Source organism: Tachypleus tridentatus, chromosome 7 (assembly GCF_004210375.1).
Source record: "Tachypleus tridentatus isolate NWPU-2018 chromosome 7, ASM421037v1, whole genome shotgun sequence".
NCBI lineage: Eukaryota > Metazoa > Arthropoda > Merostomata > Xiphosura > Limulidae > Tachypleus > Tachypleus tridentatus.
Window position 1 is genome coordinate 62,107,450 of NC_134831.1, and position 16,428 is coordinate 62,123,877.

General features: G+C 30.2%; 1 protein-coding gene across 14 annotated transcripts in view; it reads left to right on the plus strand.

The window, feature by feature from the left end:
• LOC143255805 (uncharacterized) overlaps positions 1-16,428 on the plus strand; it is a 158,842-nt gene that overhangs the window by 52,986 nt on the left and 89,428 nt on the right. For 13 of the 14 annotated variants that reach the window (XM_076512057.1, XM_076512058.1, XM_076512063.1 and 10 more), the window contains 6 exons: positions 3,859-4,056; positions 9,117-9,302; positions 10,215-10,313; positions 11,244-11,342; positions 12,160-12,258; positions 14,837-14,935. In XM_076512057.1, the coding sequence (XP_076368172.1) occupies positions 3,859-4,056; positions 9,117-9,302; positions 10,215-10,313; positions 11,244-11,342; positions 12,160-12,258; positions 14,837-14,935 (780 nt within the window). The remainder of the gene's footprint in view (positions 1-3,858; positions 4,057-9,116; positions 9,303-10,214; positions 10,314-11,243; positions 11,343-12,159; positions 12,259-14,836; positions 14,936-16,428) is intronic. The other variant, XM_076512054.1, reaches the window with a different exon arrangement.

Consider the following 16,428-nt stretch of genomic DNA (forward strand, 5'->3'; position numbering starts at 1 on the left):
TGGAATAAAATGAATAAAAATTGTTAATTAAATTAAGTACTTCATAAGTACGTTTTAAAATTAAAATAAGCGTTTTAATTTTAACCTGAATGAAAAATACTGTATACATGTTAGGAACCTACATTATCTCCTTGATATTATTTTCTATATCGTCCATTATTTCCTATAAATATGATAGGTAATATAAGTGCACTACGTGGGAATACAAACTTGAATTATGTAAATCTAATACCAGTTTATTGTTAGTGTTTTGCACATGTTCATTCCAAGCATTGAAATTCTAAGTATTTTAATTTTATTATTCTAGTTGTTTGTTCTCTCACATTAAAAGTATAGGTGAAATCTTTTTTTGTTTTAGCGAAAAGGTATACAATAGGCTGTCCGAGCTCTGTTCACGAAGAGGAGTCAGACCATAGATTTGAACGTTATTAAGTACATAAACGTACCATTGATCAACTGGGAAATACGCAAAACGTCTTTAAGGGAAATAACATTACTTGCAGATCCTAAATATAAATAATTAGATTTTAAAAAATCTTGTTAGCTGAGAATGATAAACTTTATTTAGTTCGAGCTCAGGGTTTAATTTAGATTATGAATTTATTTCTCCGTTGTCACGCTATGGCCGAATTGGTGAATAATTTTTATCTTTTTCATCTGTTTGAAATAAACTTATTAATACAAAGTCTTAAATAAAAATAATGGAACTTTAAGTGTAGATTTTTATTTCTATTTGTTTTTATTTTGTTTTTGTTGTTATTTTCTTTTATATTCAGGGTTGGCATCTTAGTGAACAATACCACGAAGTAGAAATACACTTACAAATGGTCTCCTACTCACTAATCACCTTTTCTCATAACTTTTCCATAATTCACATCATCTAGTCACTGTTATTAAGCAATACCCTCCTGTTCCGATGAGTCACTACATCACTCTGCAATCTTTAATTGCTAAAGGCCAAACTTCACATGCAGAAAACTTTTGACATAATCCGAAATACTCACTATTTATAAGTTTAAAATTGAATTTTTGTACGCCTAACTACAAAATAAGTAAATAAAATCAAAACTTTAATGAAATCTGGTTAGAATATTTTTAAATAGTAGCAGGTTTAATTCTTAGTTTCCACTTGTTCAGTAATTTTAATGATTATTTTCAACTTAATCTTAATGGGCATACACTAGTAATAATGAATTTGTTTGCATGCTATAAGTGTAGACTTATATAGAAAGATTGATTTTAATTTACGTTTCTGTGATATGAAAATGTTATATAAAAATGGACAAATGAACAGGTTCTTCGTATATATATTTAATTTTTACAAATTGTTTCTTATTTTCTCATATAAAGTACAATATGCTTGATTTAGATATATTGTCTTTCACTCGACATTAATAAAAAGGTGTTTAAGTAATATATTACGTACCGTCAATACTAAGTATTAATTATTATTCAGTAAAATAATTGGATGTTTATTTATTTTCAACGTCACTACAACGTTTCAGCGAATATAAGATCAAGCAGAAGTTCACTTTATTTCTGATTCTCTATTCACGCTGCGAATGACTAGTTTCTCCAAATTCATGGCTTATCATTTTGACAGTATTTGACATGTCTTATCCAAGCACTTAAAGTATTATAGGTTAATTTAGCGGTGAGTAAAAGACTATACGTCGAAACCAAACAAACTGACTTACATTACATTATACCACTATAACAGTCCTGACCTATTTAGTTGCTTTACTCTGGCAAGCAGCACTAATGTACAGAAAACGGAACTAATATAATCGGAATTTACAGTATATAACGTTTAAATGTGTGCTTATTGCAATGAATAGTTTAAAGTCGTTGAGATCAAAGCCTCTTTGAATGGACGGAGGTGAATTATATTTGTGTCTAAATGTTCTGATTTAATATTTCAGGTGAACAACAAATAGTTTATATCTGTTCTAATTAGGTTATCATTAAAACAGGCATATACAGACAAAGGGAAAAAATTAACTCTAAACTGGCTATTTGTTTGATAACTTGTGCTTTTGTAAGCAGAGAAAAAGTGTTTTCCTTTTCCTTGAAACAGTATTTTTAAATTAATTAATTTCATAAGTAAGTGCCAGCTGTCACTAATGATACTATTTATGAACAAATCACATTATTATAATTTGAAAGAGGTTTCTGATCCAGTTTAAGTAGCAAGACAGGTTAGCTCTGTTGGACCATTTTTTAAAACAAAAAACATCGGATTTTTTAAAATCTGATTTACAAAAAAAAAGAAATAAATTGAAAAATGTTCAAATAGGAGAGAATAATCTCCTTTGTACCATGATGAAAGTGACATCTTTGACATATGCTAGGGATTGCTGGCACTAAATGTTCACATAACGGAACACCAACACTATATTAGCGTTATGGTTTGCATAAAGGGAAAAGAAGAATCATTCTAAGACAAAACAATAATAAGGCAGAAGATTCAAAACTGCAGACTTACCGAATCCCAGACTGTTAAAATTCGGAGTCTGGTGACTTTTATCTCAATGACATTGTAAAGAATATAAATCCAGGTTAAAAACACACAAGCGAAGGTAGTGGTTAAAAAAAAAAAGACGTTCTCGTAGTCAAAATAGATAACAGAGATAGGAGAATCTCTACTGTTATTACGAAAAGGTAACATGTTCTACTGATGATTGTGTACGTTTTTCTGTTTATTTACAAGTAAGGTTTATTTCTATTTTTAAATAAAATTTATTCTCTCTATTTTCCACTTATGTGTGGACTTCTAAATGCAGTTTATTTTTCTCTATTTTCCACTTAAATAAAGTATTTTCAATATATTTCTTTTCACATAGATTTAAGTACAACAACACTAAAGTCCAACCAGCCAGACATTCTTTTCTTTAGTTTCGGTAAACAAGTTTTCTATCTCAATTTGAATATTGGTCTTTGTCTCTTTCAGTCTATCTACAGCAAAACAACACGCCTATCCTTTATTAAACTAGCTGTACATTAAGCGAATTGTTATGCACAGCGCAGGAATCGAACTTCGAATTGTAGTGTTTTAGGCTTACCGCTTGGCCATCAGCAGGAAACCAGAATAAAAAGAGGGAAACAAATTAATAAAAATACAATGAGAAAAGATTTCACGAAAGAGAGCTAAAACATTTTAATAACTAAATTTCGATAATCATTTTGATTATTCCCCTGATGGGCCAGATGTAAGTTTAAGCACTTATAACACTAAAATATGGGGTTTGATTTCCCGCTGCGGATCTAGGAGATAGCCAGTGTAGCTTTGCGCAAAAACAAACCAAATTATTTTGATCAGTTTTTCTGTTCAATTTCTTAAAAAAAAGACAAAAAATAGTGATCAAACTGTACTTAAACTTCAGTTTAACCAGGTAATGAATCATAAGATATGAGGTACTATAACGAAAAAAATAAAGACATATCGTCGAAATATCTGCTTTGTGATACCTTAGTCTGCTTACGCATTGGTGTACTGAAAATATACAATTTACTGAAAGTGTTTTAGTGAACGAATTTAAACTCGAATGACGTTGGGTCAGTGTCACATTTTGACATATCTTGCAAAAGGTTAAGGAAACGTAGTGTGGTCCTATTAAATTTCACTCTTTATTCTATGTTAGATTCTCAGAGCTTCAGTGAATTTGATAAGACAATATTCACTGCATAACAAGAAGCAACTGTCATGCGAATTATTTTTACCAATCTAAAAAGGTTAAGATACAACGATTAAGTAATTCATGCTTTATGGTCGTGGTAGTATAGATGACATTTTATTTCACTCAACATTATTATTGTATTCAGATGAATATTATTATTGTTTTCTATCATTATTTTCAGAAAGGAAATACAGCATTACACATAGCAGCCCTAGCTGGCCAAAAACTGGTGGTGGTGATTTTACTAGAGAATGGCGCCAAAATCAATGTTCAGTCCCAGAACGGTTTCACTCCATTGTATATGGCTGCTCAAGAAAATCACGATGACATTGTTCGCCTACTTCTTGATAATGGAGCGAATCAAAATATTGCAACAGAGGTACGCTTCATTTACATGTCTCAAATTTATTTAATAACTTTTAGTCGTTATTAATCCTGATATCATAAATGGAAATTGATTTTTTTTAGTTTCACAAAACTTCTGAAGGATGTTTATTGTTTATTCATACTCACATTTAAGCCTAATACTTAATTATCGGTTGGCTGCGAAACTACTTTGGTGACAGTAAACTGCCATATGGATAACGTGTATTATCGTTCTCACAATAGCATGACGACAGTATAGCGAAGGATAAAATGTAGTAATAGTGTTTAATACATATATAACGTTAACTGGATGCGCAGATATTGTCCAAATGCCCAAGCTAGCTAATACATAATTTGGCTAGTCTGTAAAATATTAAGCGGCAACCAACAAAATAATTTCGTAATATGTGTGTGTGTGACAAGAAAATTGGTTAAACAGTGTATATGAACAATTTTTGTATTTGTTTGAAATGGTAATTTTAATAAAAGGTTAACTAAATTTGAAAATGACAAAATGAACAATTTGAATGAATTTGTAACACAGAAACTGTTAGAAAACTGTAAATAAGATTCACGTGAATAAGCTGTAACATTTTCCATTTTAACTTTTTTTTTTCTATATTTATTTACTTTTGCTCTTATGTTATATTAGCAGAAACCGCCCTACGAGCGACTGTTTGTGCCAGTTCCTGCGGAAAGTGTTGTGCTTTTGGCTCAGTTATTTTACTGTGAGAATCTCACGCGATAGAATATAAGTAAACTTTCTCAACATTTTATTAATATTACTGACAAAACTTTTTAATATACAACATTACGAATTTTCTGACCTGTGTTTTTGCGAGTATGAACATATTGTCAGGTGATCCACTTCTTGACAATGCCAAGTATATCATTCCATGAGGTAAATCTTCATTCTGTCTTTAAAAGAGACGCATTTGTGATTGGGTTACATTTGTGATGTTGAAAATTCGAGTGAAGTTTCAACCAAGTTGGACTTAAAACTGTAGGAGTTCTCTGGACAAGACAGACATTAACCTCTCTCTTACATATGCAGATGATTCACCGTATTATTTTCTCTTTTATTTTCTGTGTTCTCCAAATACTTTTGTTAATAAGACAACTACAATTTTTTCTAAATATTAACTGCAATGTTGTAATACTTCGCATGCTAATACAAGTGTACTATATATTTTCTGTTATTTATTTATTTGCAACTTTAATACTAAATGGAAAACTGTTTTCTAAAGACGGCTGATATGGGTATTAAAAGTTTAATTAATATATCTTAAATACTGCAAAATAAGGTTTTATAACTGTATTAAATAAATGTGACATTAATATATCACTCAAATATCTCTTTTTTCATAATTTATATTTCATTTACAAAATTCAGCCATTTTTCTAATATCTGTTTTAGAACGTCTTGAAGTCATCTGTAGGTGTTACTTTTGTTGCAGTGGCCGATCATAGAAATTATTTATTCTTTCATGGGATAATTATATATATCGTGTTTTATCTTGTGGATATAAGTTTTTCCTTTGAATGGATACTGAACAGAAATTCTGCCTGATACTCATGATCTAATTTTCTGATTGGTCAGGTACAGAATGAACTTGATTGTGAACGTTATTGATTCTGTATATTTCGAATACATTCATATCTGTTATGGAGAAGTTGAGAATGTTTATGGATGTTTCGTCTTTGTGTCGCATATTCTCGTCTGTGTGCTTTATTTTCTTTTAGTTTGCCCTGTACCAGTTTTTTTCTCTCATTTTATTTTATTTGAATATATTTTCTGTCAATTATCTACAGTTTAATAAATTGGCCAATTAATATTGATAAACATTATAACGTAATAGTCCACCAGTACCCGATAAACCATTTTTCCTATTTGTTCTCCAATAAATGCAGCATTTGATTTTTACCTTGACTCATCATATTATGATTGTTATTCCACTTGTAACAAATAGTATATATAACCCTTCATTTTCTATAATAATCAATATTTACTGTATATATAGAAATCCTCAGTTATTGGCTGGTGAACAGCTTCTAGTTAATGTAGGAACTTTTAAATACAAGGATTTACTCTAAAAATAAATACCACTAATTGGACAGAATGACAAATAGAAAATGTTAGCCGATGAAATAGACTTTGGTACAATACCTTCTCAGTTATATGTAAAGACTTTTATAGGCCTCTTCGTTGAATATTTAAAGACAACATACAGAATGTTTGTTGTGTCCATATTGCGTAATTATAAGGCCTATTTTGTAATCCCACAAGTTAACAGTTTAAATACTGTTGTGTAGAATTGAACGGTTTCTTTCGATATTGACCAAATGGTATATTTTAGTAAATCACCAGAGGATATGTATCGAAGATGTTTGGTTATTACAATATTTTATAGAAATGAACTGTTTTATGATAAACAGAAATAAAAAGATCGTAAAAGATTATGTAGATTAAAAGTTTGTTCAAATCTTGAGAGGGATTCAGTATTTTATGTATTTAAGAAAACCTTACTCCTATTCAAAAGTAAGTTACAGAGATTGAGTTAAGTTATTGCTGAGATGATAGTTTTGCGAAATTAATACTGTAGATTGGATTCTAGTTTAAAGCAGTCTTTTACTATTTACATTTCTATACACGGAGAAACCGTGAAAGAACACAGCCAAAACGTGACATTTTTGGAAGAGAAAACAATACTCGATAAAAAAATTAATTTTTAGAAACTGTAACTCTCAAATTAATTGACAACTTCCAAGCGTATAGAAATGCAAAAATATTCTGTAGCGCTAAATGTGATCGGGAGAAAAAAGGAAATGCTAGCAATGTATGATAGAAATTCTTACACTTTGGAATTAACAAAGATAAATCATGTTTATAAAGTAATTTATGAATATGTGCATAACATTTTTTAAAAATTACTTTTAACGCACCTGTCAAAAAACACGAAAAACTGTTTATTACTGTTCTTTCTATTAGTTTATTTTATTTTCGGTTTCTCATGATCCAGCAGTTTGATGGGTCAACTACAGAAAGACGGCGAAATGTGAACACTTTAAGTACATTTTGGACAAACTCGTTTCTGGCTTATCTCATCCCAAATAGCAGTGTACAATCCAAATAATACTGTAATTAAACTGATAATGTTTAGAAGCATATTTTTCCTTTCCAATGTCATTACTATAGGATATTTTTGTTGTAAAATTACATTTCTTAAATTTATATTTCACCAAAGCTGCTTACATTTTGGTGTATTTAAAGTCACTGTCGTTTCTTTTACAAAATAAAACTTAAAAGTTATTACCAACAATTAAATTAATCTATTTGATTTAGTAGTTGTTAAGCGCAAAACTACACAAAAAACTATCAATACTATGCCCACTGATGGTTTGAAAACCAGATTTTTAGTGTTACAAACCCTCAGATTTATCATTTAGCCATGGATGGGAAGAGAAGAGTTTAAATCTACAGTTTTGAAACTTGAAAAATTATAAATACTATAGATGTCGCCAGGTCATATTATTATTTACAAAGTAAATGAAATATTAAAATCTCAAGGCAAGTGTGATATATAAAAAAAAAAAAAATTATCGCATGATTTAGGTAATCTAGCTTTCACCAATTGCTGTGGAAAAAATACAAATTAGAATAAAAATTATATTCTAAATATAGAAAATATAAATAAAGACTGAAGAGGATGAATTAAAAACTAAATTAAAAATATAATTTATATACATAAACCCTACAATTATTCTACGAGGATTAATCTAGTTCACATATTTATAATACTAAGTACCTTAATAAGTGAGTTATTATATCTATATTTAACTTTTTTTTTAATTTCGCGCAAAGCTACTCGAGGGCTATCTGCGCTAGCAGTCCTTAATTTAGCAGTGTAAGACTAGAGGGAAGGCAGCTAGTCATCACCACCCACTGCCAACTCTTGGACTACTCTTTTACCAACGAATAGTGGGATTGACCGTCACATTATAACACCCCCACGGCTGGGAGATTTAGGACTTAGAAGGCCATAGTACATCAGTAATGTATGCGATTACAAATTATGATAAGTTTTTGTTTCTGGTCAGGGGACTTGTATACACACACAAAAAAAGGATTATTTGTATCATTAAAATATTTGTGATTTCAAACCATCTTAGATGTACTTATTACCAAAGTTTTCCAATTAGTTACTAGCAACTTGGCTCTGCATGGCCAGGTGGGTTAAAGCGTTCAACGCATACTCTGAGGGTCACGGGTTCTAATCCCGGTCGCACCAAACATCGTCGAGCTGTAGAGGTGTTATAATGTGACGGTCAATCCCATTATTCGTTGATAAAAGAGTAGCCCAAGATTTGGCGATGGGTGGTGAAAACTAGCTGTCTTCCCTCTAGCCCTACACTGCTAAATTAGGAACGGCTAGCACAGATATCCCTCGAGTAGCTTTGTGCAAAATTCAAAAAACAGACAAACAATACAATACTAGTAACTCTGCTGCTTACTACAACGTTTCCTTCTCACTGTCAATAAAAAAAAAAAAATGGCTATTGAAATCTCGCTGCAGGTTTATTATTAATATTGGAAATGTATAGGTAGGAATTTTTGAAAATTAAACCATGAGTGCAAGGGTTATTAGAACCATATATAATTTTTAAACTTATTTCTATGAAAATAATATAAGCAGTTTGTAATTTGCTTTAAAAACAGAAAACCTAACTGGCCAATTCTTAAAAAAAAAACATACGAGAGCCACTAATTAATTACAGAATGCTTTAAAGATGCCAGTAAAAGTTGAAAAGTTTATTATTTTATTGTATTTAACCAAAACATACAGTGTTCAGTTTGTTTTAGTTAAAATTAAAGAATATTTAATAGATGTGTCATAGACGCTTGGTTGTACAAAACAAGTTTAAATTTACTTCACTGAAAAAACGGAAGATGTTGTTGCATTAATAATGTTATTGTGCAAAGTTCTAAAGCACTAAGATATTTATTTGTTTCAGCTAATCGTTGTATTATGTATTACATAGAAATCTTTAGTAGTTAAATATGCTGTTTCCTAGGATGGCTTTACTCCATTAGCAGTAGCACTGCAGCAAGGCCACAACAAGGTGGTTTCTGTACTGCTGGAAGATGAAACAAAAGGAAAAGTGCAACTATCTGCTCTCCATATTGCTGCTAAGAAGGATGACTGTAGAGCTGCAGCTTTATTGCTTCAGGAAATCGAAAATCCCGATGTTACTTCGGTGGTATGTGCATAACAAATATGAATGTTACAATGGGGAAAAATCCCAGGCAGTTCTTATACCATTCTGAAATATGACGATAATACTGCTAAGCAGTTAAAACCAATTAAAACTTCATTAAGAAAGAAACACAAACATACAAGATTTATTAAGTTTCATTTGTTGTTAAACATTTGTATATACATTTAAGGCTTTTATAATTGTAACAATAACTATAATTTAAGAATTTTCATATGCACAGTATAATCATAATTATAGCAAATAGTGCTTGCTATTGCTTTTATTATTTATAGCTTAAACATTATTGCCGTGCAAGGTCATTAAGCATTTATATATTTTAATTTTGATTTTATTGCAAAAAATAATTTTCATGAGATGTTGCTTAATGTATGTTACTGTTGAATTTTCTTTTAGAGTTCTCATGATCAAAATATATATATATGTGTAAAGTTATATGTACTGTGAGTGTGCATGCATACACCCTAATTGAATTTTATTTATCATTTTAGAGGATAAGTTATGTTTTTAGATAATACGTTTAAAATACTTAATTTTAATACAAAATACAAAAACAACATTAATCTGCAATCTACTTGTCAGAATGTCAAAAATAAAGAAGAATTTTACATAAGTACTTTTGTTTTAGAGTTTGAACGTTTGATCAGATGTTTATATTTTATTTTATTAGTAAATGCATTTTATGATTTATTTTAAACTACTATTTAATTTGTGTGATTGGACTACTTTTTGCTATGATGTGGATTTTAATTATTTGAAATACGTGCTGACTACATTCATTTAAAAAAAATTTCTTGTTTCATTTGATATAATAATTAATTTGCTTTTTAAGATATGATGAGTGATTAGTGTCAATGCAAAGTTAATTATTAGCATTTTTTATATGCATGGCATTAGAGTGGTTTTACACCTCTTCACATAACAGCACATTATGGAAATAAGAATATGGCTTTAATGTTGCTGGAAAAAGGAGCAAATGTAAACCTTCAGGCCAAAGTAAGTTAGGTTTTTAATATTTTCTGCATTTAAAATTTTAAAAACATCTTTAAAGTAACTATTTGCATGTAAATGTTATCATCATTATTTTTCAAAATAGATGTTTATTACAAAGAGTTTATTGATGGAGGAATACTGCAGTGTTTAAAGCAAGCATTTAAAAATACATAAATGTGGCATATACGAATGTAATATTTTTTTAAGAATTGCATACTCATATTATTAAAGTAAAAAATATTAAAAGAATATGCACTATACAGAAAGAGGCAGTCTGCACTTTGAATAATGTTAAAATTTTAATTATCAGAAGTTTCTTTTGAAGTTTTCTATATTAAGTGTGTTAAGTTTTTGTTATTTATTTTCTGTTTATGTCATAACAAATGTATATTTATTTATTTTTAAATTTCTTTTTTTCAGCTTTGTACTTTGTGAAATATTTTATATACTATTATTTATACAGGAATGATGCATGCCATAATTTTTAACCAGCTGTTAATAATGAAATATTCTACATAGTTATTTAACACAGTTGTCAGTTGTTACTTTCTTGGCTCAGTGTTCTTCTTTGGCAGGCAAACCTGTCTGTTGGGAAAATATTTCTATCCATAAAATGCAACTAGTAATTTGTTCTATTTTTTCTTCCAATTTTCCTTTCTGTTTGCATGCATTGTTTTTGGGGGTGTCATGTAATGTGTGTACACTGGTTAACATCGGTTACATTATAGATTTTCTTTATATGATATCCTGTTTTGTATAAGTATCTATTTTTCTTTCTTATATATATATATATATTCTTATTCAACAGTGAGTGAGAATGGATTTTTAATTCTTTTTTACCAAAATTCCCTCCACAAGAGAAAAATTAAAATAAGCAAACTTTTCAAGTGTAATAGTTACCATTTTCTTAATTATACAATTTCTCATTTCTAGCACCAGATAACCCCTTTACATGTTGCAGCAAAATGGGGTAAAATAAACATGGTGGCACTACTTCTTGAAAAAGGGGCCAAACTTGAAGCTGCAACTAGAGTGAGTACTTGTGTAGCTCTGCATATCAGATTATATTATTTCTTTATAAGTTTTCCAGTTGCACTGTTAAAACATATTTGTTGTATATGTAGTATCTTGCAGAATATGTACTCTTTATCTACTTCATTGAATCATATGTTTTTGAATATCATTATTTATTTAATTTTTCTATTGGAATTATTTAATTTTGACGTATATTAAGACATATAATTCAAATATTTTTCTAATAAAACAATACTGTTACTTTACGCTATCTAATAAAAGGAATAATACATGTGCAAACCAGTGAACCAAGCAAATTACACCATCTGGTTGTTCAATAATCACACACATTATGCTTAGCATGTGGGTTAGATACTTTCTGTTAAAGTTTTTATCATAATGAAAACAATGGTTTCCATTAAGGTTCTTAACAAAATATTTTTAAATGAGTTTTGCATTGCTTCAGTTAATATGGACGTGTATATTTTTATTTTTCATGATCAAGAAGAAATATTTAATTTAAATTAGACAACTGATGTCAACATTGAATTTTTATGGACTGTCATCTACAAACTTGGAACAGTATCTTTGTATATAAGTTTTGTTATACAGAATAATATTTTTGCTTTGCCATTATGAAAAGGTAATGACTGTTGTATGGTTTATGTTCACAGTGATATTTACTTTAAGAACAAAAAAATCACATTACTTGTTATTTGAGCACTCACTAATGATAAATGGCTCATTCATAAGTTTCTATTGATTTCTCAGTGCATTTATTTCTCTGTCATCTGTCTAATTGTGTTTTTATAAAATAATTAAATTTTATTTCAAGGATGGATTAACTCCTTTGCACTGTGCAGCTCGAAATGGTCAAGACCATGTTGTTAACTTACTTGTGAAAAGAGGATCCATAGTCACAGCAAAAACAAAGGTAAAATAAAGGAATTAGATGTTTATTGATAGCATTTACTTTTTCATTTGTAGGAACATATTACTCTCAATAAAGTATTTATTTTTCAATATTTGCTCTAAGATAGTTGGCAGTTGTAATGTTGATGACCTTTTATTTGACAGTTTTATTTTTGCTTAATCATCTGTTTAGTGTAAATGAGCACAAGACAAAGTATTATTCATTTTGAGATGTGAGGAAATGAGGTGCTCTGGGATCAACTGATTTTGTACAGATTAGTATCAAGTGGTTCTGATAGTGAGAGTGTTTGAGAAGGTTCTGAAGATGTTCATTTACTTCATTTGTTTTGAATCTTTTTTAAAAAATATTTCATTTCACTTGACATTTATGTAGGGTAGGTAACAGTGACATTAATTTCACATGGTTTTTATGTTTGTAGTAAAGTACAAAGCTACACAGTGGATTATCTGTGCTGTGTTCCTCATGAGTATCGGAATATGGTTTTTGCAGATACACTACTGAGCCACTGAGAGGCCTTTCACATGGCATTTAGTAATAAAGGATGAAGGGCCCATCATGGCCAGGTGGTTAGGGTGCTTGACTCACGATCTGACGGTCTTAGGTTCGAATCCCTTTTAAACCAAACATTCTCACCCTTTCTCCCATGGGGGCATTATATTGTGAAGGTCAATCCCACTATTTATTAGTGAAAGAGTAGCCCAAGAGTTGGCAGTGGGTGGTGATGACCAGCTGTCTTCCCTCTTGTCTTACACCGTTAATTAGGGATGGCTAGCACAGATAGCCCTGGTGTAGTTTTGTGTAAAATTCCATACAAACAGACAGTAAAGGATGAAGAACTTTATTAATTTTATGCCATTTTTGCTTTAATTTTTATTAATATTCAATTTATTTTGCATTCCTATGTAAACTGTTAAGCTGTACATGTTAAAGCTCCATAATTTTGTTTACATCTCATGTATAAAATTCATAATACTCATCCAATTAAATTATTTTTATCTATATTTTTGATTTATAAAAGCCTAATAGTTTGCAAAATATAAATGACAACTAAATTATAGCCTATATATATAATAAAATCTAGTGAAAATTCACAGTCGAAACTGTGATAGATTAAGGTAGGGCCAAAAGGGGCACTTGCCCAGTGGGCTTAAGTGCTTCATAAATTAGTTTTATTCAGACAGATATTACAAATTAAAAACTCAAATTACTGATACTGACAAGCTAGAATATTGAATGAAAACCTATTTGCTGAAATATCCAGTGGCAGGTTAATGGTAGGGAAAATGGATCAGTTGTCCAGGCCCCTGAAGCAAATGGGTCCTAAAAAGTTTAGGCTAAGATACTTTATGTAAAGAATGTTGTTGAAATGGGAAGAATTGTTAAAAATAAAATGAGTTTTTTGAAATGTTTCTTTTAAATTTGGAATGTTATTTGAAATTTTATAAAAGTTATGTATAACTATATTTTTACTAATGAGGTTTATGTTGTTTAAATATGATTAACAGTTTAGAATATACATACACAGAAAAAGAACTTGATTATAAGTATACACATATCTGTAAACTAATGTGTGTATTTAATTGTGAATAATGTTGTTTTGTATAAGGAAAATAATGTTCAGGAGGAGGGCTTATATGTTTCAGCTATGAATCTAAAATTAATGCTTTTAAGAGAATTCTACAGATAATAAAACTTACTCAGATTTTTCTTCATGATTTCTGCCAGTAACAGCATATGTTATCTTTGATGGAAGTATTGAATTAAGCATTCACAGTGTCTTCTACAGCCTTCTGCATATTATTATTAATTCTTGTTTTTTTTTAATAAGTGTTACACAGTTCATCTTCTTCAGTGCCTAGTTTCTATTTAATTTTTTCGTTGCTGTGATATTTTAGTCGTTTTTTTAGTTGAATGCAAAGTTTAACCAGTGTGTGTGTGTGTGTGTGTAGATTAGAAAATTAAGAATGGTGAGAAACTTTCAAATTATGTTCTAGTAATCTGAATCATCCTTATTATATTCCAGAAAAAAAAGTTCAGTTTAACATTTTTTAAAAGTTTACTATATCAGACATCATCTAAATGTTGGCTTGGTGAAGGTATGTACTGTAAGACTATTTTGAATATAAAAGTTAATTAATTGATCTTGCATGTATCTGCAGTCACTTGAATACAGTAACTCAGTTATGCATTAGGTAATGTTGTAGGTACTAATTAAAATTTTTTGTCATAATTATAGTTTTTAAAAACAGAACTGTAATTGTTCATACAGCTTTATGTAGCCCTGAATGGTAACAGCTTGTTCCAGTAATGATTAAGGCACATCTTACATATTTTTAATCTTAGCTTATTCAACTACTGTTTTTGTAAGAAAGTAAAAGCAGAAGTCTAAGCATATATTTTATAAAGGCTGTTTAATACAGTTCCCTATGATATCTTTTTTTTGGGGGGGAGGTAGAATTAATCTGTAGTTAGGTTAATAAGGAATGTTTAAATAGATACTATAGGTAACACAGTAATTTTAGATCAGTATTAATAAATGCAAGGTATTATACAGGAATCTTCATTTTTGTGTTCCTAGAATGGTCTTGCACCTTTGCATATGACTGCCCAAGGTGACCATGTAGATTGTGCTAGGATACTGCTGAATAATAAGGCACCAGTAGATGATGTAACTGTAGTAAGTATTTGGGTTTAGGTTTTTTGCCAAACTTTAAGCTTTATTTTGTATTTTAAATTTAAATAGATGCAATCTGGAAAACATTTGGGGTAGTTTTCATGCCCTTCAGTGAAATTTTCCTTATTCTGTCATTTCCATGCACACCATTTAAGCTGTGTTTTCTTGCAGTTATCATGTGTTAGTCTGAGAAATCTTGGTCTATTTGGAAAAAAAAATCTACAAGATCAGGCAAACAAACTCGCATAGATGTAACACTTTATTTAATAGAATTACATGCATATAACTTTATTTAATAAAACTATATGTAAACAATAAAGTATTGGTGTTTACAGTAGTGTTCAGAGTATGAAACAGTATTCGACACAGTTTTATGAGTTGAAAGAAAGAAATTTACAAAAGCGAAGAATAAAACCCATAGTAACAAAAAAGTAGTTAAAAGGTGTTTATACAGTCTGTGAATTAACTAAATCTATGTTATTGCAAAGTAAATGTAAAGCTGTTATGAAGGCAAACCTAATTTAATATGCAGAAACATTTAAACATCAACCATTTGTGGCCATTTGTTGAATACTGGGATTTCTATGAGAGAAAATTAACCTTTGTGTTTTCTTCTTCTCTTCCAATGTTTCCTGTTCCTATTATTTTACATTCTCCAAGGAATCTTGTTTCTTGCCAATGTTGGTTCATAGCAGTGTTGTCTCTAATGGCTACAATCTCTGTTGGATGGGTTTCTCATCCTTTTCCAGGTTTTTTCTTCTCTTTTTGTTATGGTTCCCAGAAAATCTGTTAGCAGGTATTTAGTTTTACTTTCTTCATGTCTTGCTTGGTTTCTGTCTTCCCGTGCTTTGTCATGGGAAATTTCTCACTCTACTGTAGTCTTTCACAGCAAATCTTGGGATGGTCGAGGTGGTGGACATTTTGTATTGTTATTTTCTCTTTTAGCTTTGCCTCAGCAAGCTTCATACTTCCATCTTGGAGGAGTCACATCTCACATTCATTTCATCACATATGGGTGTTTTGTAGTTTATATGTTCTAGGTTCCAGCCTTCTACTCTTCTTTTAAGAGACATAAAACAATTGGTTTTTCATGTCATATCTTCTCTTGTCTCCACTGTGCAGAGGTTCTCTGTCTCTTTTGGGTACTTGGGCTTCTTTGGAATCATATACTTTTGGGTTATGCTCATTTGAAACAGTTACAATGGACTGCTCATGTTTTTTAGACCTGCAGTACAATTAATTTTGGATTTCTTTTAGGATCAGTTATAGACATCTCTTTATTATGCATACAATCAACTCTGTAGTTGTCTCCTTCATATATTACCAGGGGAGACACTTTGTCTCACTCCTCCTGTTTCCATACTAAAAACCACTTTTTTTTCTGAGTCTGTTTTATACAAAGATGCTTAATAGTTTGTTGTATTCCCAGTGCCCCGAGTCTTGTCATGGATTGTCTTTTGAGGCCTAACAAAATACCTTCTATGAATTTGTTTTAC